At 44.8% G+C, this 23,296-nt stretch overlaps 2 protein-coding genes across 3 annotated transcripts in view; both read right to left on the bottom strand.

Annotated features, from left to right (window-relative positions):
• Window positions 1-691: 691 nt before the first annotated feature.
• tfap2c (transcription factor AP-2 gamma (activating enhancer binding protein 2 gamma)) lies at window positions 692-16,386 on the bottom strand. 2 transcript variants are annotated; one of them, XM_018755768.2, is made up of 7 exons: window positions 16,292-16,386; window positions 8,808-9,269; window positions 8,439-8,490; window positions 4,370-4,592; window positions 3,317-3,435; window positions 2,100-2,241; window positions 692-1,339 (listed from the first exon to the last, which is right to left on the bottom strand). In XM_018755768.2, the coding sequence occupies exons 1-7, from the start codon at window positions 16,319-16,321 to the stop codon at window positions 1,039-1,041; spliced, it is 1,329 nt and encodes a 442-aa protein (XP_018611284.2). In that variant the 5' UTR covers window positions 16,322-16,386; the 3' UTR covers window positions 692-1,038. The 2 variants fall into 2 exon arrangements, with proteins under 2 accessions (XP_018611284.2, XP_018611283.2); XM_018755767.2 differs by lacking the exon at window positions 16,292-16,386 and adding an exon at window positions 11,986-12,359.
• Window positions 16,387-17,853: 1,467 nt separating this feature from the next.
• rtf2 (replication termination factor 2) overlaps window positions 17,854-23,296 on the bottom strand; it is a 29,829-nt gene continuing 24,386 nt past the window's right edge. Inside the window, exons 6-9 of the mRNA XM_018756118.1 lie at window positions 19,139-19,255; window positions 18,933-18,987; window positions 18,385-18,462; window positions 17,854-18,129 (exon numbers count right to left, since the gene is read on the bottom strand). Of these exons, the coding sequence (XP_018611634.1) occupies window positions 17,957-18,129; window positions 18,385-18,462; window positions 18,933-18,987; window positions 19,139-19,255 (423 nt within the window). The 3' untranslated portion in view covers window positions 17,854-17,956. The remainder of the gene's footprint in view (window positions 18,130-18,384; window positions 18,463-18,932; window positions 18,988-19,138; window positions 19,256-23,296) is intronic.

Here is a 23,296-nt window from a genome sequence, read left to right on the forward strand (position 1 = left end):
ACACAGGGTGACTGGTTTAACATCACGGTTACAAAGATCTCCACCGGTGTGTTGAGTGGCAAACAGGTGAATTTTACCAGCTGCTTGTCCTTAAAATCCAGGAGAGGAGAGAGAGAAAAAAAAAAAAAAAAAAAATCCACTGGCATCTCTCTGTAGACAAACTGATATGAGCTCCAACACGCCTTATGAAGACAAGGGCCTCAAGTTTTGGAAGCAATCGGGGGGGGGGGGGGTGCCGATCCTTTTTGGCAGAGAAACCTACACAAGTAACCCATTTAAAATGCCTGTTTAAAAGGCTTGTCTATTTAAAATGCCTTTGGGAAGAAAAACAACAGTGAAATTCCTGTTTTGACCACAAGAGCCACTTTCTCAGTACTTAAGGGGAATTTAAGAGAGACCACTTTCCTGGCCGATTTACCCTCCATTTATATCATAAAACGCACCACACCGTTGCCTCCAACCTGCATGGCGGCACTTTAATATTGAGGGCCTCAGTTCAGCAGAGTGCTGTTCAGCCGTTTTGAGTCCAGTTTCCCAACACACACACACACACACACACACACACACACACACACATTCCCAGACGAAACACAATAACACTGTAGCTGACTGACATTTTCTTTTTTCCCCAAAAAGACCTAAAAAAAAGAAAAAAAAAAAAGTCTTCTTGAGCAAAGCACATTGTCCTTGGTAGTCCAATAAAGGGGAAATGCATATATATCTATATCTATATCTATGTGTGTGTAGCACCAGAGTGGGAGCAAAAAAGGAACTGGGAAAAGTTGGCAGCAGATCCACCATGGAATCCCGTCAGTGGATCCTCTGGATGCGTCCATCTTGCATGGCTGTGCAAGCAGGAAAGTGCTCCAGAACAAAGTACTGCAACGGAACAGTCGAGTTTCCGGAAGACCACAGAACAAAGACGCAAAGAGGGATCGTTGCATTAGCACGTTTAGGGTGTGATAGGTTGGGATGCCGCCCCAGATTTGGGGGGAAAAAAAAAAAATGGGATCGCTTTCAGCCATCATCGCCACAGCCTCACTTCCTGTGCTTGTCCATTTTGTCAGAAGCTTTGCTCCCGCCGCTTCCATCTGAGGAGCCCTGGGCTTCGCTGCCCGAGCTAAGGTACAGCTTGTCCACTTGTTTGAGCGCTTCGCTCAGGTAGTTCTGCAGGGACATCATAGCAGCGCAAATGGCCGGACTGCCGAAACCGTGCGTGATCAGACTGAAGTGGGTCAGGCAGCTCTGGATGCCCGGCTCAAGAATGGGTGCCGGCCGCGAGTTTCCCAGCGGAGAGCGGTCCTGCGTCAGGAGATCAGTGAACTCCTTGCAGATTTGCCTAGCGGGAAGCAGAGCGAGTCAGACAGATGATGGGGTACATTTTTTATTTAACAACTGTTGCATTAGAGCCTTCGTGATCCAGCTGTACCCAAGATAAAGGACTACAGCAGGACTGTCCAACTCAATATCAGAGACAGCCAAGTCCAGGTCATCCTACTACCACACCATAAAAACCATTTAAAACCCTTTCTGACCTCTTCGCACTTAGGCTTTGAGCAAGTCAGACCTTCAACGCCATAACCCGAATAGCTGTTCAACCCTCCCCGTAGCCATCAACATTGTGGACGTATTCATGCAGATTCCTACATCTGAAAGAATTCTGGTCCTCCCATGAGCAAATAATATTTTAACAAGCTATTATTTAGCTATAAAAGTACTTTTTTAAAAAGTATTTAGCTGACACTTTTCTCCACTGTGACTAAAAATTATTTACCCACTTGTATAGCTAGGCAATTTTTACTGTGTCAATTCAGAATTCAGTTCCTTGGTCCAGGGGACTACAGTAGGAAGTGAGATTCAAACCTGGATCCTTCCAGTGGAAGGCAGCCGCTCTAATTGCTACGCTACAAGCTTTCCCACAGGACACACTCAAAATATATATATGCTAACAATGCTAATTCAGTTGGCAAGTAGGCAAGATAAAAAAGGCAAGTTTTTGCTACAGTTGTGTAATTAAAGCAGAACATAGGAGCTGCAGGGGCTACCTGGGTATGGGGTTTAGACTGGTAAATGCTGAAGGTGAGACAGGAGAAACTCACTTAGCAGCCAGTAGCATGTTCTTCCGCGAGCTGATCTCGTTGCGCTCCACGTGCGGCCGGGTCAGGTACTCGGCAACGGCTTTCGCGGGGAACTCGGTCTCGCACACGTAGCCAAAATCCCGGGCCAGGTGCACGGCCTCACCTGCGGGAGGGAAAGGGCTGGACCTGAGGTTCAGTGGCAGGAGGAAGGGGTAACGGGCCCAGACACGCAGCTTCATTTCAGCGAACGCAAGACGTCCGCCCTGCTCGTCGGTTCCTCAACGTGGCTGACGAAAATGTGGAGAACAACATTTCCCGATCTGGGAAGCGGCTACTTTCATAGCCGAATTAACTTTTGCAGCCAGCAGCGACCGGGCAGCCCAAGGCGCAATACAATGCGGCTTATTGATCGACCGCACATTGCTAGCATAAATAGCAGTGTGGAGGGTCCCTCGCGTGAAGGTTAATTGTTCCCCTTAGCGACGAATCACGGGCTCCGAGGAACCATCATTCAGCTCCAAGTGACACTGCCTCCAAGTCACAGTCCCGCTGAAGAACAAGCTGACCCATTTATGGCGGCAAAGAACGGCAGCACAACTAGTTTACATTTATTTATTTAGCAACTTCCAAGAATTCCTCGCAACCAAAGGAACTTCTCCGAGATCAGCGCTGTAATGTGATCATCCCCTTGAGCGAGTTCAAAAACCCACCCCAGCGCGGGCATTCGGAGCAGAACAAGCAAACTATGCATAAAAAGCACCAAATGTGTTTTGCTGCTCATCTCGTTATATAACGGACGCAGACGAGTATGAATATGTAGGTCAGCGAATCTATAAATTATTAAACTGTAGATGTCACTTGACAGTGTGCGAGGCCAGAGAAGCCACAGATCCCATTCGGATGAATGTCCAACACTAAAAACACAATAAATGCAAAGATGGTACAAAACACACTCACTGTTCAAAACGCACACATTCGAGAAGTTGACTTAAAAAAAAAAAAAAAAAAAAAGCCTCAGCCTTGCTTTGCAACCTCAAACGTCCTTCAATACCCCTTAGACACTCCATTGTATAGAAAAGGTACGCAACTTATGAATACATTTCCACATTCAGCCGAAAAAGCAAATAAGTAACACGACAAAAAAAAAAAAAAAAAAAAAAAAAAAAAAAAAAAAAAGTTTTTTATTTTTATTTTTCATTCTTCTTAAGGTTTAAGTGGCAAACAGTGAACATGCGTACCTTCCACCAGCGCGGTGAGCAGTGTGACGTTGGCAGCCTTCCTCCGGCCTGCAGGCAGGTTGAGCCCGATCTTGTCCAGCTTCTCCCTCAAGGAGCGCCCTCCGTTTTTAGACTTAGCTCTGTGCGGAACAGAATGACTGTAAGGATCCCATGTTCAAAGTGAAAGCAAATGCCATTCGAACAGCAAACCAAAGAGCTCCTTCAGACGAATTTGTAGGGCATGAAGTTAAATGCAGCATGCAAACCGGAAGAAGGAATTCGGAGTCCAACTCTTACTCCAACACAGATACAAAATTCATCGGGTTGAGTTCTTGCATTCATTTAGCTCTATCTGCTGCTTGAGTAGCCCCACGTCATTATGCTGAACATCTCCACAGCCATCTCTACACACAGTCACGATTGTGAGGACATCTCCATCTCGGGCCCCAGTGGACCCCCTCCCTTCTCAATATAACACAACCACAGGAAAAGTAAGGTCTCCATACATCACCTCTGATGTCTTAGCACATTGGCATGAAGTCAGGTTTGGTACCCTCCAACCAACATCAGACACCATTTTCCACACCAGTGGCAAGAAAGTCAGTATCTTTGGTGAGGTGTACAACCCCCCCCTTCCACTGTCCCTCCCTCCACCTCCAGGACCCATTTAATAACATCTTTTACAGTTTATTTTTCTAAGCCTGTGTGTGAGGGCAAGAAGGGGTTGGATGGATGGAGGCTGCACTCGAGTGACAGCGCAGAAACACAAGTCTGCCAGGGTGTGTATGCGAGTGTGTGCAAGAGGGCGGTGGTGGTTTGAACATAAACTAAACCAAAACACATGTACACACATCCCCAAAAACGGACCACATCACAATGCCGTCGACGCAGAGAAACGATCACGATTTTACGACTTCAGACCACTCATTCAAACAGGCATGCAGAAATTAAAGCGTTCCCCTGGTGGGTTCGCACTGCCTTTATGTGAGAAAAGGATGATGGAGAAAAGGTTTAGAACATGGTACAGTGTTGGTCTTGGTCACGCGTAGTGGATTTTAGGGAATCGATGTTTACCTGCGCAGGACACCCCCCAGCAGCGAAGCGTTGAGACACTCTGGAGGGGACAGGCGTCGCTGCACCTCCGCCACCGTCACTTTGTACTTGGAAGTGGAGCTGAGCAGCGAGAGGCGGCCCGGCACGGAGCAGAACACCTCCGAGGGGTTGGACACCATGCCCAGCAGGGACTCCTTCTGGTAGGGCAGTCCCAGAGCGTTACCTTTGGGCAGGGACACGGGACCTTGAGATGGGTACGGAAGACAGACGTGAGATTCACAAGGGATCAGAAACGCATCACTTCCATAACTTTCAAAAATCTATGATGGATTCAAGTGTCACAAACTACAGCTATCACTTTGCTAATGGTTTCAACAACTTGCTTCTGCTAAGAAACTTCAAAAGAGGGTGTGTTCCAGAGCCATATTAATAAATAAATAAATAAATAAAATCTTAGAACGGAATGTGCGTTACAGGCTTCAGAAACCACTCAACAAAACATGCATTTCATAACTACAAAGGATTTTGCATTACAAATTATACAAGGACTCATAATTCCATCTCCAACACAATGTTTGACAACAAAGGAGGAAAAAAAAAAAAAAGTAAAATACAGTAAATAGCTAAGATGAAGGAGTCTGTGTTACTGTACCCAAAATCCACCAGACCAAATGCGCACACACACACACACACACACACACACACACACACACAGTCTGAAACTGCTTGTCCTGAGCGGGGTCACGGCAAACCGGAGTCTAACCCGGCAACGCAGAGCGCAAGGCTGGAGGGGGAGGGGACACACCCAGGACGGGACGCCACTCCATCACAGGGCACCCCAAGCAGGACTTGAACCCCAGACCTGCCACAGAGTAGGACCTGACCAAACCCGCTGCACCACCACACCCCCTGATACCCATATAAAACATGAGCAATTTGAGCACTCCTGGGATCAGCCTTCAGTTCAAGCCCCGGAAGTCAGACTGAAACCGCAAGAGCCCAACCTGAACAAGGATGCGTCACACCAGTCGGTGGAGTCCATCGATCGGCAGAAGCCACATAAAAGGAGCCACGTGTTACTTACATGGCACTGCTTCCTGCTCTCGAACCCTGGCACTCGTGCCTCTTTGAATAGCATGACACCAGGAAATCTTGAATCGAGTGAAAAGACACTCACTGCCGGAGCAGAGTCACGGTGGTCCAGAGCCTATCCTGGAAGCATAGGGCACTAAGCAGGGTAGGACACACCCTATATGAGATACCAGTGCACCACAGGTCCTCCACCGCTGTTACGCTTTGTGACTTTAGGAAAATGTGCCCATAAATAAAGCGGATTTTTGTGGTTTGGATAGCAAGCGTTGGCTCTAGAACACAGGCACAAAATTTCAGCGTTTTGCCTCCATCGCAATATCTTGAAAACTGGCCTGTACAACACAAGCGCAACTTCTTTCACCGTTTTATTTGTGAAATGAGTCTACTTGACTTGTCCTGCAGATAAAGTGCTGAAGATGGAGTCAAAATAAACTTACAAGGAGCTTATAATACCTCTACAAACCCGGCTCGGGTTGGACGCAAGATATCGGTCCAAAATCAGCTACCGGCAAGTGCACCCCAACCGCCTTGGGATTCCATGACTGCACCCCCCTTCAGTTCAACTTCAGGTCGCTCAGCGCCGACAGAATGAGCCGTTCGTGGGATTCCGTCACAAATCGCCGCGCTGCGATGAAGGTACGAGCGCTTCTCATTCCTCCTCGCTCGCACCTTCAAACTGCTCCATCTGCTCTACTTTAACAAGTACGTATAAAATTTTTACTCCCCCCCCCCCCCATCAGAATCGTAATCCGCTGACGAACATCAATTTTCTTTATGTCGACAATTTGCAGAGTTGGAAACTTCAACCCTGATTAACGGTGAACAGTCATTAATGAAGATGAAACAGAAAAACCACACAGACTATTGCTGGTATGAATATCTAGACCTTAACAAAATGTGTGGTTTGTTAAGGAGGAGCAATTTAAACTACCTTTAGGAATTTAAAGTTCGATATAATATTCAATGTAATTAAACACAGAATTTTCAATTTATCTGGAAAAAACAATTAAATAAAATGCATCAGTCGGCAGTAACCGGGAAATCTATTGTCAGTTTAAAAGTCTACAAATGTTTATAATCAGTTCTTCTGTAGGGAGAAAAAAAAAAAAAAAAAAAAGAAATTTAGTAACTGTAAATTACACAATGTTTCTGTATACATGCACAACACCAGAGCACATGCAAAACATTTAAAGATTAACAGCCATTTGTTTCCCCATCACCTTTTATCCTGCACTGTGGGGATTTGCGTTTTTAATTATTTTCCCCCAGCTGTTCATATCACTCAGCACCTCAGGGCTCAGTCATTAACTGGGGGGGGGGGGGGGGTCGAACTTCATGAGCCAGTGTACTGGGGAGGACCAGAGCAGCATTGTCTCAGGGCCTCTGTCGTCTCCAGTCGGAACCCTCAAAATCCCCCCCGCAGGGCAAAAAAAAAAAAAAAAAAAAAAAAAAAAAACACACACAAACGAGTACAAGTCGTCCCTTCAGGAAAACGGTGAATTTCCTTTGACTTCGATCCAGGGAACTTCGGGTACATCGAGAACGTCTGGGATACCGATCGCACAAAACACGAAGAAGTGCGCATAAACTGGTGTGCTCCGACCAGTCCACTTGATGCACACAGAAATTGAAATCTCCCGTGCAAAGAGCAATCATTTAAAAAAAAGAAGGACGGGAGAAACCTGACGAGAGCAGTAAAAGGAGCCCTTCAAAGTGGTAATCCTGTAGAAGGAGTGCGCACGCACGCACGCATGCACGCACTCTCTGAACCGCTTGTCCCATACAGGGTCATGGGGAGCCAGAGCCTAACCCCACAACACAAGGCTTAAGGCTGGAGGGGGAAGGGACACACCCAGGACGGGATGCCAGTCCATCACAAGGCACCCCAAGCGGGACTCGAACCCCAGACCCACCGGAGAGCAGGACCTGGTCCAACCCACTGCGCGACTGCGCCCCCCGTTGTAGAAGGAGCCCGAAGCCAAATTATAATCTTAACTTCCTTTAAGTAAATTAAAATGACACTGTTCAGCTGGGTTGTGGAACAAATTACAAATGACTAATAGCTTAGAAATTTAATTGATGAACCAAAGGGCAGAGATCAGACTATTTTTAAAAAATTCCCCCCCCCGGTGTCATTTTACTACTTGCATTACCTGCACAGATGGCAATCTGAGCACCTAAACCTGTCAAAATCACTGATTTCTGGGAACACGTCAGTGCGGCCTTTACAGCCACTGCCTTGAACTCAAGAGACCCGGGTTCCGATCCCACTCCCTGCTCCACTAAACATGATTGACGTACTTAACACGAACTGATCAGTAACTACAACACAGTATAAATAGATAAATCATGTTCCGCTGAATTTAAAATAAAAAGCAGTAAACAGCTCGATATGAGATGTTCGTTATTCAGTAACACTTAGGACAAAAATGCCCGAGTACCCAAAAGGGTTAAACCTGGTGTGGTCACCATCGGTCTTCTATGGGACTGTGAGCACAGACCGTGGGGCTCCCAGGCAATGGGATGCCATGCCAAATGGTCTCTAACACACGGACACACACACCTATCTACAGGAAGTGCCACATTCCCTTCTCCACTGCAGCCCTTACTTGGTCTTGCAAGATATTAAGCATCACAGTCCATGGTAAAACCCCACAGTACAAAATGTGCATTTCATTAAATCTGATTTTCCATAAAATACCCATGTCTGCATAAAAACGTATGTTTATTTGTACGCACATCTTAAAGTCCTCCACCACAAACACATTGTGCCGTGGGGGGGGGGGGGGGGGGGGGGGGGTACTCAACCTCCCTCACCGCGGATTCCCATGGAGAAATCTGGAGTCACTTTCACAGCCACACAAGGATTACCGTAAGTTGCACACACTCATGCGCACACAAAAGCTTCCCCACAAAGCCATGCTCTGCAACAAACAAAACATAAAAAACACAGCAAATCATCTACAGTCAATCAATAAATTCAAAAAAACACACCAACCTTTCTTTATGACCGTCTGGTCCGCCATGATAATACTGTGATCATCAACATGCTGGGGTGGGGGGTTGGGAGAAAAAAAATTCAGACATATTTAAAAAAATTGATTCACATGTATTTTGCATGCTTCAAGCCACAGGAGGAAATCTGTTTACACCAAGCAGCATTTAAAAATAGCTTGAACCAAAGAGGCTATTCATTTCTTTTAAAGAAATCGGTCGTGTCAGTTATTAAGTCTCACGACATGTGGCATGTGCTGCCGCATAATTGCATACATCAAAAGCCATCAGTCAGCATCAGTCAGGCGTCGAGGCGGTTTCGCAAGCCGGGTCGCGGGCGATCCGCGCCACACGGCGTTGCCGGGCAGCTCACCTGAACGTCGTCCAGGCCGTGGCCCATGTCGTGCAGTCCTATGTTGTCGCTCACAACGGGAGACTCGATGCCGTGCACGTGCGGGGGGAGCAGATCCGGTCGGCGGAAGCCCTCCCTGCGCACGGCGGCCGCGCCGCCCTCCAGTCCCAAAATCTGACCGGCCAGACCGCTGCGGCCGTGGCCTCCCAGACCCTCCTGGCCCTGACGGCCGGGCCACGACTGCTGCTGATTGGTCGACGACGACTGGTGTATGGAATTAATGCTGAAGGGGTCGCCGAGGTGAGAGTAGGGGTCGCCCGACTGCGGGTACGAAATGGGCTGGTAGGGAGGGGGGAAGTACGGCGGCTGGAAGTCCGAGCTGCCCGAGTGAGACAGGGAGGGCGGCGGGCTGTAGAGGTGCTGGCTGACCGCGGGCAGATGGGGCAGCCGCGGGTTTCCATTTGCGCCGCCGTCGTGTCTTTCCTGCGGGGCGGCATTCGTTAATCAGCACCATTGAAAAGAGACAACTTCCACACAGAGGCGGCAAACGCAAGGCGGCGTCGACGCCGCGACGCGGGGTTGCGCGAGAAGCTGGAAAACGGAGCTTTTCGCGGCGAATGCGAACGAGAAGCAGGTACGACCGCCGGATGGACGGAAAAGAGCCTCGGAAAGGGATGAGCTCCCCGGAGGCGCTTCTGCAGATGTGATGGGGCCTGTAGGACTCGGGCAAGTTTGGACACATGGAGAATTCCTGGTCAACAATGGGACACTTTTTCCAGGGCGACGGGAGGAGGAATATCAGCGAAAAGACAAAACGTCCTCACTGTCAGTAGAGAAAGAAAAACCAGGCTCATCATTCTCACACATCACCTGCAACTATTTTATACTCCTTATACATTTACATATTCATTTTAATCACACGAGCTCAGTGTCTGGAGGAAAATCTGGCCTTTTTTTAAGACCCCAGAGACTGGAGAAAAAAAAAAAAAAAAAAATTTAATTGTTTTTGCATGTTTTTAAATCGGAAACCCGGCTTCCAGGGAGATACATTTGGTTTTCTTTCGCTAAAAGGAGGTTATAAAGGGATAAGATTCATATTCGCCGCGCCTGATGTCAAACCGCCGACCGCAAGATAATATCTGTAATCTGCCCAAATCTAGACAACTCGGAAAAACATAAACATAAACAAACGGGGCTGAAACAAAACTAAGCGGCTCTTCTCGGGAATAAATCGCACTGAGCAGCGCGGGGAGCACAAACAAGGAAAACTTCATTTTTAAAATTATTCCCTTTTTTTGTTGCCCAGAGTGATATTTCCAATCGGTCGCTTCTTTGCACGAAATAAATTCATTTCACAAGCAGTCGATGGATCAATAACTTTAACCATCAGTTCGACACGCGACAATTATTTTATTAACACATACACAGTATAATCTGGGTACTATTTACCCTCCTGGAGTGTACCTGCATCTGTCCCGCGCACATTATGCGAGCACACCGCTACATAATAAATATAAATAAGAATATAGTACATATTAAATTATTACTCAATTATTCATGTATGGATGAGTGACCCAGTGTAAGTAGTGTATCTAGCAGTGTAAGTCACCGCGGTGAATAAGGTGTGTGGGCTGATAACACTACATAGAGTTCTTTGGAAAAAGTGTCTGATAAATGAATAAATGTAAATGTAATAAACAACAAAAAAAACAACAATAATATAGCATATGCTAAATTATTAGTCGTCCTAAACGCGTAGATTTAAATAAGTCCAAACCAGGAACAGTGAAGTGGTTTTCTGTAAAGGGCTATCAGTCAATTAAAATCCCCAAAAACATGGTAAAATACCTACATGAGTTCAGCCGGTTCCAGTAGAGATTTAAGTTTCATGTCGGCAGTATTTTTCTGTTCAATTCTATGTATTTTTACAGAGCGCTGAACAAAGACGAATATTACTAATAAGTTACTCTGTCTTACTAATAAGTAGAATTAAATTATTATTAATAATAAGAAGAACTATTACAGTAGTCAAGGCGATCCTTACACTACTGGACACATGATTCATGGCTCGGGCTTTTACTGGGGTACTTCAGGGTACCCGACTTCCACGCGTCCCAGTGACTAGCTGTAGGAAGTGAGACTCGAACCCACAGCACTGCGGTTACAGGTCCGGGTCGCGAGGAACCGCTTGGACTCCACGGACAGAAGGGAGCGCCCGATTCCCGGCGGAGGGAACCTCGGCAAACCGTTTATTTATGAGAAACTGAGGAAAAAACAAAAGGTTTTATAATATTGCAGCTGAAAAACAGCCTTAAGTTGTAAAACGCGACACGGCTCTGGGTGCGGCGGAGCAGGACGGAAAAAAAGGGCACAAACGAACCGGCCTGGAGCGGAATAAAGAGGAATGAAGGGGAATAAAATAAAGCGCAATAAGTCAGATAAGAAAAACTCCTAAAGTGACGAAAACGACAGCTGTTTGTGTTTTCAGAAAGGGTGGCAGTAAACAGCGAATTACTACATTACTGCACGTACCTGTAATATAATACTGCACATCGCACGCGCATTCTGGACTATTTTTCACCCCGTTATTATTTCAAACTGAGCGCATGTCCGAATATTGTCCCCTTTTCTTCGGCTGAAAGCAAGGCAAGGCAAGGGGCACGTGCACAGTACATTTGTACCGTAGTACGGACAGTGATGCCGGCTGAGGTGAGTGAAGGTCTCCCCACAGACACGGTATTAACGCTCAGTGGCCAAAGAAACACCGTTTCCCCCCCAAAACGCCCCGTAACGTTTGCCGCTGGAGACAAATTGAAACACAGAGAGAGAGAGAGAGAGAGAGAGAGAGAGAGAGAGAGAGAGAGAGAGAGGATCCAATGACTCTGTGCACGCTTCCACACAGCAACATTTTTAGTTATTACAATACTCCCCGACAAACCTCAAAAGTTTATTTCTCGAACATATATAAGGTGTGATTTATTTATGCAGTCAATTTTATGAGCTTTGTTTGTAAATTATGGAGTAATGGCAAAAGACTGACAATCAAACACCTCTGCTTAACACACCCTTCAAAATCTGCTCTTTCCGTTCATCATTCCGTCGACCAATCGCCGCACATACACACCTATACCAAAGGTAAACGTAAACACGTAAACACAAACACACACACACACACACACACACACACACACACACTCACCTCGCAGTCCTCCTCATACTTCACATTATCGGCCAGTTTCCACAACATGGTTGTCGAGCTCGAAGGGACCCGAGAGCGCTTGAATCAGCTGTGTTACCGAGGCTGATTTTTTTTTTTTTTTTTTTTTAATAAAAAAGTTAAAAAAAAAAAAGTGCGTGCGTGCGCGCGCCTGTGGAAAAAAAAAAAATCCCGGGGCTGCAGGAGCGCGCGCTGCCACGAGAAGAGTCGCTCAAAAAGCGAACCGAAACAAACCCAAACTGGTTCGGCTGTGCGAGAGCGCGGACCGAAGCGCACGGTTTGAAGAAGTGTGTCCGTGCGGTCAAGTGCGCCAGAAAGTCCCCGTCCCACCGATACACGCTCCGCGCACACTGCAGAACTCGTCCCACCAACTGTCGTTATATTTGCATAACCACTCCCAAGAGGCGGGATCAAGCCGTGACGACATCCGCCTATCTAGTAAAGCTGCTGCAGCCGATTGGTCAGACCTACTCAATGTAACCAATCAGATCACTGTCCGTCTCTTCGCCGAAAAGCACGTCTACGTAGTAACTATACTGTACCGTACGAACGTGCTTTATTTATGCCACTGTACTGTAAGTGTGTCATAGTAATAAACCAAACTAAGCAACTGACTCCCAGGGGACCATGTGATTGCAGTTTTTTCCCCCCCCATCTTCAAAGCAATAATTCATTACTTAATTTCATACTTCCCTAATTCCTGGGAAATCTGTACATTCACACAAATCAAATGCATTGAAATGTACACATATAAACACATACAAAAACATTTTGATAAATGTATCAGAAATGTTGAGAAAAGAAATATTAATGATTGACCTTGATCAAGTGAGTAAAATCTCTTGTCAAATTAATATTTCTAATTTATTGGTTTGCATATATATAAATTAATTGTAAATATGAACGTCTTCTGGCCAAACGTTTCATATGGTAATAAAAATAAATCAGGTAAATTTTTACAGATAATACCCATCGGGTGTAGAGGCAAAGAATTAACCTAAAAATAACATTGCGCAAATCAGAGTAGTAAATAGGTGGTTGTGTGGAGGAAACAGACGATTAACATATAGAATAATAATTTACGATAACCATTATGCAAATATTTATGTGGGATATACATTAAATGCTTTAACTTAAAGCTATATAACGGGTACAGAATAAACAAGAAATAATTTTAGCAGTTCCCTTGCATATAAAATACGTAATTCCTCAGAACGCGACTCTTAACCCCAGTTGTACTATTATTAATATAGTTATTACTATAGTTCACAAAAAGTATTTTCTGAATTTGCAAAAACGTTCGTATATCTTACATGTACAGCGACTCTCATCCTGTGAACCCGCCAATAATTCAATCTTATGTCAATCAATTAGAATAAAGAAAAATGTATTTCAATATGTGGCATTGTACATAAAATCTATTAAAACAAGATGTTAAAAAAAGTATAAAACGGATGGCTACACTGCTTTACTCAGTGGCTGAGAAAGAATAAAACGAATGAATGAGTTAATGAAGGAATTCATGAATGACTTGTAATGCTGATTGCTGCTTAAGAATGTGAATTATAAAGCGAACCAGACCGAAACCTACTTTGGAGCTGCTTTCTCTCTCTCTGTATGTGTGTGTTTGTGTGTGCGTGTGTGTGTGTGTGTGTGTGTTTGTGTAAGCAACATAGGGTTAACTTCTTTTCCTGGCACGTGCACGTGTGTATCATGCAGAGCTTTCACACACTGCGCGTCCCTGTCCTCTCCTCTGCTCCGCTTTCTCTCTCTCTCTCACACACACACACACACACACACACACACACACACACACACACACACACACACACACACACACAGCGCTTGTCTCTAATCTTTATTAGCATTTTTGGTGGAGCAAAAGTGCAAAAAAAGGAAAAAAAAGTCTCGTGTTGCTTTCATGTGGCACTTTTGAGGACGGGTTGGGGGAGGTGGGCTGGGGTGTGTGTGTGTGTGTGTGTGTGTGTGTGTGTGTGTGTGTATGCGGGGGGGGGGCATGGATATTCACAAGCAAATGCGGGGTTTGTTTTTAGAAATTCCATCTGATGCATCACCCCCCCCCCCCCACGACCCTCCCTGCCGGCTGTGGAGTGAAACACAGTGATTCCGCATCCTCTCCACACATTTTTTTTTACCACCACGTAGGATTTCAAATTCCCTTTCACTCCCACACCAACAATTTGTCCTCCGAAAACTGACATTTATTCCAGTGGAGCCAATTAGTTTTTTTTCTTTAAATTCATACTTAAATGCAACTCTTGTCATTTTAATTACAATATGACATTTAGGTGCAGCACTTCATTTGCATTTGCGCGTTCCGTCCACGGCGCTGCGGCGCGCGCAATATGAGGATCAGAAATTATAAAGAAATTATGAAGAATTTATTTCAGCATAAAACCTTGCGCTCGGTTTCATGCCAATATGAATCAATCTAATGAAATTATACACGTTTATTCCTGACTCCAGTGTCTGACATTTAGACTTAAAGAGTTAAGTAAAAATTAATCAGAACTATTACCCCCCCCCACACACACACACACACACACACACACACACACACACAATTCAGTGTTTCGTTCCCGAACAACATGGAACAGAGCTGGATGTTCACAGTATGAAGTATGAACACATGTTATTTAATATTACCTTTTTATTGCATATTTGCAAAGCAGGGGAATCAGCTACGGCGCAATAATTCTCCTACTGCAATTCCCTGAAATGAAACTATTTAAATTCTAATTGATCATTTCCAAGCACATGACAGAATAACTGCTCTTGTGTGACCAGTACTTTGAGATTTAAATTTAAACGAAACTACAGAAGATCACAGACACCGTCTTTCTCGTTCCAACCCGAATACCACGCGTTTTCTCACCTGAAAGGCTATAAATTGAACAGAATTTTTTTGTATTTTCTTTAATCCTTTAGATATAACCGAAAAAATAAAAGTAATAAAATGGACACCATTGGAAAAAAAATCTAATGTTTTTAAAAAGTATATTTCTTTTTATCACCCATGTTAGATACTGATTTTTTTGAAAATTTGTTCATATGCAGTGTGTGTCTGTGCTGTTGTGACAGCGCTTCTCTGTGCTGTTATTAATTTATATACAAGTACATTTATATACAATGTCTATATAAGTAAATGTAATTATGCAACACGTGGAGCTGCACATTACATATACAGTACATAGTAAATGATGTACAAACCCTGTGCAGGACAGATAGTTCACTAAAAGCAGTAGAAAATGAGAAAATGTAAATCCTAGGAATTGTATTACTTATAAATGCTGCACATTAGCTGTACGGTTTAGGAATGGAAAATTAAACATTATTTCACTAATTCCACCTTTTATCGTTTAAAACTAATAAAAGGGAACCCGGGCATCAGCGCAGATATTCTTACTGCGTGTAAAATTCAATAGGTCACAATAGACATAACTAATAAATTACAACTTTTCCAATAGTACGAAGTAAGGAAAATGACTGATCGATATTGTACTTTTTAATGACATTTTGAACTGAGGACTTCAGGTTGTAAAACAAGAATGAAGATCTTGGAATCCGAAACGGTCGCAGTTTAACTGCATTCATTGATTTGGGTTTTACTTTTACTGTGTTCTTGGGACGTTCAACATTCTACACTGTTTTTTTTTTTTTTAAAGATTTTATTTTTTCCCCCTCACGGTAAGAACACTTCCCACGCTTTCCACCCTGATTTACCCTTCGGCTAAGATCATATTCATAGAGCGCGCAGCCTTGGAGCCCAGATATAATAGGAGTCATTTAAAACCTGTTATTAGAAATTAGAGCCAATTAGAGTCGATGGAGCCCGCGAGCTCACCTTGATTTACACCCGTGTGAGGTGGGATATACACTGGATTTGGGCTTGTAAACGGTTAAAGCGAATAAAATCCTCCACCGATCGGTTCGATTGATCGGCTGATTAACATAGTAATATTTTACGCTCAACGCGACGGCTCCCTTCTCAAGTTACATGTCATTATATATTAACATATATTTATATTTGGAAACCGTTGTCATGGGTGGGTGAAGGTCCGGCTGACTTCAACCGGAAGGAGCCGGGTTCGAATCCCAGCCCTTGGTGTAGTACCCTTTCTCAAGTGCTTACCCTGAACTGACACCCACCGCAGTAAAAGCAGGTAAATCATGCCATGGTGGTGCACGAACGCAGCATTTCACGTCGAGCGAGAGGAAAAAACGACACACGTGCACAAAATGCGACGTTAAGAGCTCGGAAACTCACGTGCCAGTCGAGCCTCCCCAGTAGAGCCATGTGCGCGCGCGGCTCCTCGGGCTCACAGCGCAGATCCTGCACCTGATCGCGACTTCAGCGAGTGGCTCGCGTTCGCCGCCTCACCTGAGTCTCGAGCTTTGCGCGGCCCCTGTGACGCGCATGCGTGCTGCGCTCGCACCTAAGGGATGGGTGGGTGGCTGGGCTCTAGATTGGCCTTTACCAGAGTAAATCGAACCTTTAATACACGTATAGTCGGAACTGAACGACACAATATTAACTCCGTTGACCAATGGTGTCAATTACAGCGTGAGCACGTGACGCGCTTTGAATAAATTAAAATTATTAACTTTTATTAGCCAGAAGCTTTACGATGAAACACATGATTATCTTACTTTCTCTCCACACACACATTCAGAGCCAGGACCCGAAAGCTTTAAACACTACCACAGCTGCAGTCCCCGATTTTACAGTTAAATATATTCCTGGTCCAAGAGAACTTCCTCATTTTTAATAAAAATAACCAAAGAGAAATGTGAACGCTCCTTCTTAGCAAATGAAACATTTGCTTTGTCACACAGCTCCACACAGTTGTGGCCACAATGGATGCATATGTTCTAAGAGGCCCGGGGATCCCCGGCTCGCGCTCTCCTGAACCCATAATCCATAATCCATCGATATGAGATGCAAGAGGAAGCCAAAGTGTCGGTGATGCAGCGGTGGAACCCGGGTCCAGGGCCAGTCCTCACACCGAAACAGAGGCCTGAAGAACATCTTCGGCGATGGATGCCGTTACTGCCTTGTCACATCTGGACACCTCACCTTTTCACCTCAAACTGGTCATGTTACACATTTCACCATAAGTACTGATTACCAAGCAAAGCCTTTTGGACAAAGTGTTGTTCACATTTTCAAGTGTAAACAGCTGAGACTGCACTACTCTTTCAAAGGTATTAAAGAATTTTATTGGGTAATTTCACACACCTGCTGCCAGTTTCTGGTGACACTGCTAAGATGGATCAGTACAGTCTTCACAGTTGCACAGAAAATTTGATAAAATGTCTAATTTAGATCATTTATGCGCATCAGACTGTCCAGGATAAACTCAGTGAATTTCCACACAATATCGCCACACTTCTACTGCCATCTGGTGGCCCAGTGTTGCTATTAACATGGGCAACAGATACAAAAAGCAAGAAAAGTGCAATTCCTGCAAAAATTCATGTCTGAGCACAAGTCTTAGGAAAACTGGTCAAACCTAAAAGTATATTAACAAAAACGAAACAAGATGATCACCTGGTATAACATCTGCTGTTCAGAGAAAATATCTTGAATGTAAGAAAACGAATTACACGCTGATAAAACTAGGACACTTGCTACGCAAGAAGTGTTAAAAATCATAAAATCACCTCCCTAAATGTGAGCGATAAAACAAGTTCCTCGTCCTTACTAACCCTGTTGACACACAGCTCAAAATGTTCTCTGTATAGGAGAAATAGGTTGGAATTGAGGGGACAACTATAGAGATTCGATCCACATTTCTGGACAGAAGATGAACCGAATGGAATAAAAAGGCCGTTTGAGTTGTCTGGCTTTATTCATCAGATCGAGGACTTGTTACCAGGTGCGTCAAAGAGGTGAAAACACAGGAGGGAAACGATAGGAGGAGGAGGCGTGTTAGAAGTGGTAAGGGGTGTGGGTGACCCAGTGCGAGGTCTGTTGCTTCGTGCGCTTGGCCGAGCTGTGCGAGGTGAAGATGGACTTGTACACCTCGGACTTGCCCTCCATGGACTGGACGGACCGCTTGCTTCCGGCTGCAGCGGCAGGTCTCGAGCCAGAGGACTCGGCAGCTGCAAACAGATGGGTCAGGAAAACTGGTCAGCTCAGGAGTGTATGGAATCCGGGGCCACTGGGGCACTTGGCTTTAGTTCACTCTCAGCTCTTAACATCTTTATTCACGTAGTTAAGTAGACAGAAAGTTACCCGGCGCTAATAAAAATGCAAGTGCTCCCCCTGTTGATCACAGCCAGGCTCTGCAGTGAAGCGCAAAAGACGCTGTAAAGGCTATGATTTCCACAGCGGTAAATGGAGAAAAGGTTTCTAACCTGGAGTCGAGTGCTTCTCGCCCTTTGGCTCTGCATCCCTCGGCTCTGATGATGTGGCTTCTGGAGAACCTTCGTGCACTTTCACACAAACAAACACACAAAGGAGTGCGTAGGTCAGCAGGGACCGGCACACGTTTCCCTCTGCAGCCACATGACGCAAATGTACACTGACACCGTGTTGGAGCTGAAAATACCACTGATTCATACTGTTATCATTCACTGGCTAAATAAATCTGCAGGGAGTTGAGATTCGGACCTTTTCGAACTCGAGTCCATCTCCCACTGTAGTACCCTTGATCAAGGAACTGACTCCGAATTAATACAACCAATATTACCCAGCTGTATGAATAAACATGTAAGTCAGTGTAAAGCAGCTCTACAACTAGAAGACTAAGTCGTTTTGGAGAAAAGCATCAGACAAATAAATGTAAACAACAGTTGAGAATAATTCGGAACAGAAAAATGCTGGACCCAGGAAGTAGTTTCTTTACTGACTCTGTTCCCCTTCAACAGACAGTTTGAACGGACAGGATGTTGAGATTTTCTACCTTTGGGAGCCTCTGACTTGGACACCGTCTGAGCCACCTTTGTCTTCTTACATTTCTGAAGTGGGGGAAATAAAAAAAAAAAAAAAATAAATAATAATTCACACATCATATTTAATCGATCTACAGAAACTGGTACAATCCACAGTTCATTTTTATGTTTCCATGCGAAGTACAGCGAGAAACAAAAAACAGGCAGGCAGACTGACCCCTTTGGCAGACTTCTCTTTGGCTCTCTTCTCCTCCATGCGAACCTGCAGTCTCTCCATGTCCTCTTTGCCCCCATTGAGGATGACGATGTCGCTGTCCTGGAACGGCTCTCCGCACTACAGAGGACCGCAACCGGTGTTTTGGTTAGGGTTAGACTACACTGTGTATCACTTGAGTTCACTGACATGTGTTATCTAGAGGTTGCTGGTTTGAATCCAAATAATTTTTCCACAAACAGCAAAAATGGCACTATAAAAGAAGGGAACAACTATTTTTGGTGAGGAAACCTTTGAACTGTGAATGCGGCAAACTAACATTCTCTGTTAAAACCGTGAAGGTGGGCAATGTCAATAAAGGGATCAATAAAGTCCCGGGATCAGTATAGTTAGGTAAATGTTTGCTTATTGCCGTTTAAATTCTATGAAGCCGAAAATCAGGACCCCTCCCCACCCAGACTCAGTCTCTAGGCATGAATATTTTGCAGAGCTCCTATCGTGACATGAACACAACATCCTCATCGTCACCGATGGTTGTCAGCTTTGTGTCACGATTCAATGAACAAAACCGGAGGGGCAAGGGGGAAGAAATCGCGTTTAAAGGCTCACACTCCACGATAGGATGAACCTCCCAGCTGTCGGCAGAGCCCCGGAAATACAGTCACTGCTCCTTCAGATGAAGCGAGTTGCAGTGGTTAAGGTGTCTAGTTAAGTGTGTCCTGCGGGCACACGGAGCAGGTGGTGTACCGGGAACACCCCACTGGACAGAAGTCCTGAGGTTCAGCAGGACACCTTATGCAAGAACAGCTGGAGCCACTTGCAGCAGAAGGGTAAATATGGGCTGCTCTCATTACACTAATGTCACCACAACTGTCACCAGGGTAAGCCATTGTGAAAATCAATGGATAAACGAAAGCCTGAAATGTTAAAGCCACTGTCCAGCAACTTTATAGTTAATCTGTTTCTCCTGCTGAAATAACAGAAACCCCCCTACACACCACACACACAGGTGCACACCAGAAGTAAAATGACAGCGGTTATATTATTACCCATTAACATGATTGCAATGTAAAACGAATATTTTAATCCAGATACACACATCTCCTTTTCCTGCCTCTCCTGGACTACAGTTTTCCGTGTACATTTCGTGGTGCCGGCACCCGTGCTCCTGCAAAACACTGCTCCTGTACATCTAACTGGGTAAGCGCCTCAAGGCTGTTCAGGAAAAGCCAGCAGATGATTAACTCGAGTGTGAAGTGGGACAGCAGCCTTGACTACAGCAGGAAGAGATGGCAAAGGGAAACAAGTCAAAGGAAACGAACGAGAGGTCCAGGATCCTTCGCTGACGGTTAAATTCAAGATTGTCCAACAGGAGCGGGTCTCAGCCAGATAAAATTGTAAAGAACAAACAATACCGCCAAGCTAAATCACACCCCTAACGCTTAAAACTTTGTGTTAAATAAACTTCCGACTTCTCTCGTGGTGAGTTCCGTGCTTTTGAAAAACAGGTCAATGCCCTGAGAAACCATTACATTTCGTTGATGATGATGATGACGACAGAGGGGGGCCCTGCATTTACCTATCATCTTCTGAGCCAGTATGGTTTGTATTTGGCAAGCAGCCCTGGCCACAGCAGACACACCACTAGTGTCACCATCTACACGCAGAAGCTGTGTCTCTGGATTTCCTTTCTATGATCCCTGGAGCGCTGACCAGGTGAGAGAAAGGGACCCTTGGGCACATGCTGTTTTTGATATGACGACACAAAGAGCTATTTGAAAAGGCGTTGATTTGGGCGTAAAGACTAGGGGTTTTTTGGGAAAGGCATTCTCTTGAACATGGTCAAATTTAATCTTTTGTTTCCTCCAACCGCAGGTACAGTATTAATAAAGCGCTGATCTAAGCAATCTATTTCGAAGAGTTGAGATGTACTGTATCAGACAGGGGTACCACTTTTTTTTACCATATGGAAGCAAAGAGCCATTTAAAGAGCGACAAAGAGACAGGTATAAGCGGTGATGTCATTTGTAAGATGTGAATGTTGATTTTGGGTTTGTTGACTTGGGTTCAAACCCTACTCCTGCTGCAGTACCCTTGAACAAGGTAACTTTCCTATGTTGCTCGTTTTAAACAACAATTATGGAGCGGTATAAATGGGTAATACTGTATGTAACGGTATACAAACGAAACGTTTTAAGTTGCGTTGGAGAAAAGTGACTGAGACAGACAGATGTGCACAATCTTGTATCTCCGGTTACAGCAGACCTCACTGCTCTCGAGGGTGCAATTAGACGAGCCTCACGGGATCACCATTAGTGATTCACACTCATTCATCTTCAATTTTCCCCACTCCTATTTGTCAACATGAATCTTGTTCCCTCAGGCATGGACACTTGCACATTTAGTGCTCTGAGCAACATGCACTCGCTTGTTACGTTACAAACGGTCAAGTTCTCGCATCTGCACAGATACGTTGCGTTTTCTTCCCTTTGTGTGTAGATAAGCGAACACCACCTGTGTTTACCTGGCGAGCTTACAGACCGCAGTAAAGCACAGCGAGCGCAGAGCAGGAGTGCTGAACTCTGTTAATTAAAGTCACTTGCACGGTGTTTACAGCTTCTCCGTTGTTCCTGACCAATGATCGACAACATGGTGAATAACAAGATGGCAAACGTTGCGCTTCTTTGTGGGATGAATCGGTCAAAAACCGCAACGGGGTGCGTGGAGACGACATGTTTGTATTTTCAGTCATTTTAAATTCATTGCAGTTTTAATAACAAAAATGTTAAAATAAACTAAATGTCTTACAACATATTTGTAGCCCATCCACTCAATTCTGATTTTTTTTTTCAGGATTGTCTTACCGTACCTCTGAAAACCCCACTGCATGGGAGGTGAACTGGTGGCGTCTAGAAAAATATAAATTTGGGATGCGTCTACTGTTGCTTTCCAATCTGAGGTGTATGACTCTTGCCAGGGTGAGGAGAGGCCCAGTTAGCATAGTGTAAAGCTATACTGTTATGCTGTGAGATTAGACCTCCCATGTGTCACACTTAGCAACTATAGCCCTTTTTTCTTTCCCAGAGAACAACATTACAAACACACATGAAGGAATATCACAACATCCAAGTTAAATACAAAACCAAAGAACATTTTATAGAAAAAAACTAGTAATTCACACCTTTAAACATTATAGTACTCTCAACTACAGAGAGTGAACACTGTAATACCCAGGGTTTTTATTACTCAGTCTATGGTCCCGTCTCGTCGGCACGCTTGTTGGAGCTCTTTTGTCCACCGTGAGGAAATACTGTCGTTACTCGCTGTTCCGTGTGATTTGGGAAACAGTCAGCAACCAGTCCTTACATTCTCTCTCTCCAACGAGGGCGGGGCGATGGCAAATCCTGTTGGCGCTCTGTCCGTGGTCAGGACATGCTGGGGCCCTGACAAACCGTAGCAAATCCTGAGCACCTCCGCTACCACCACTAGGATCGCAGCTTGGAAAACTCAATGCAACGGTGTCTTCCACACACGCGCTCAATTCCTTCTCCTCCACTCAAGCTAATCGGAGCTAACTGACACCGCACGCCCAGTGGCTGTTTCGCTCACATAGCTTAATGAAACTTCAGAGTGAGAATGAACCCAAACACAGCTCGCTCTCCTTCAGCTCTTCCTTTTCCTGGAGTTACTTTCTACTCTCACACACCGGTCACTTAACTTAATAAAACTACAGTCCTCTTCACACTTTCTCGAACTCTCCCCAATACGAGAACAAAAAAAAAAAAAAAAAACCATCAGTTTACAAAGCCATAACCCTCTCCATGTTAATACAAAAATACTTTATACCAATGATAATTTACACCCCAGACACACAATGCAACATGAGAACAAATGTAGTAGGGGCTACATATTGTTCATGTATTAAAACTTATCTACGAGATTTTTACAGAACTTAACCCACAATAAAAGGATGTCTTCACTAAGCCATCACTGACTGACTTTGGGGTAAAAGTGAATTGGGAGATAAAACTAATTCCAGTGTTTGTAGACTGAAAAGCTGCTGTACAGGGATGCAAATAGCTTGGTTGCAGTGTGCTGTGAAATTCCATGAAAGGGCACTGTACAGGGGGAGGTCATGCAACTGCCCTGCTGAAGCAAACA

Source organism: Scleropages formosus, chromosome 24 (assembly GCF_900964775.1).
Source record: "Scleropages formosus chromosome 24, fSclFor1.1, whole genome shotgun sequence".
In the NCBI taxonomy this organism is placed as follows: Eukaryota; Metazoa; Chordata; class Actinopteri; order Osteoglossiformes; family Osteoglossidae; genus Scleropages; species Scleropages formosus.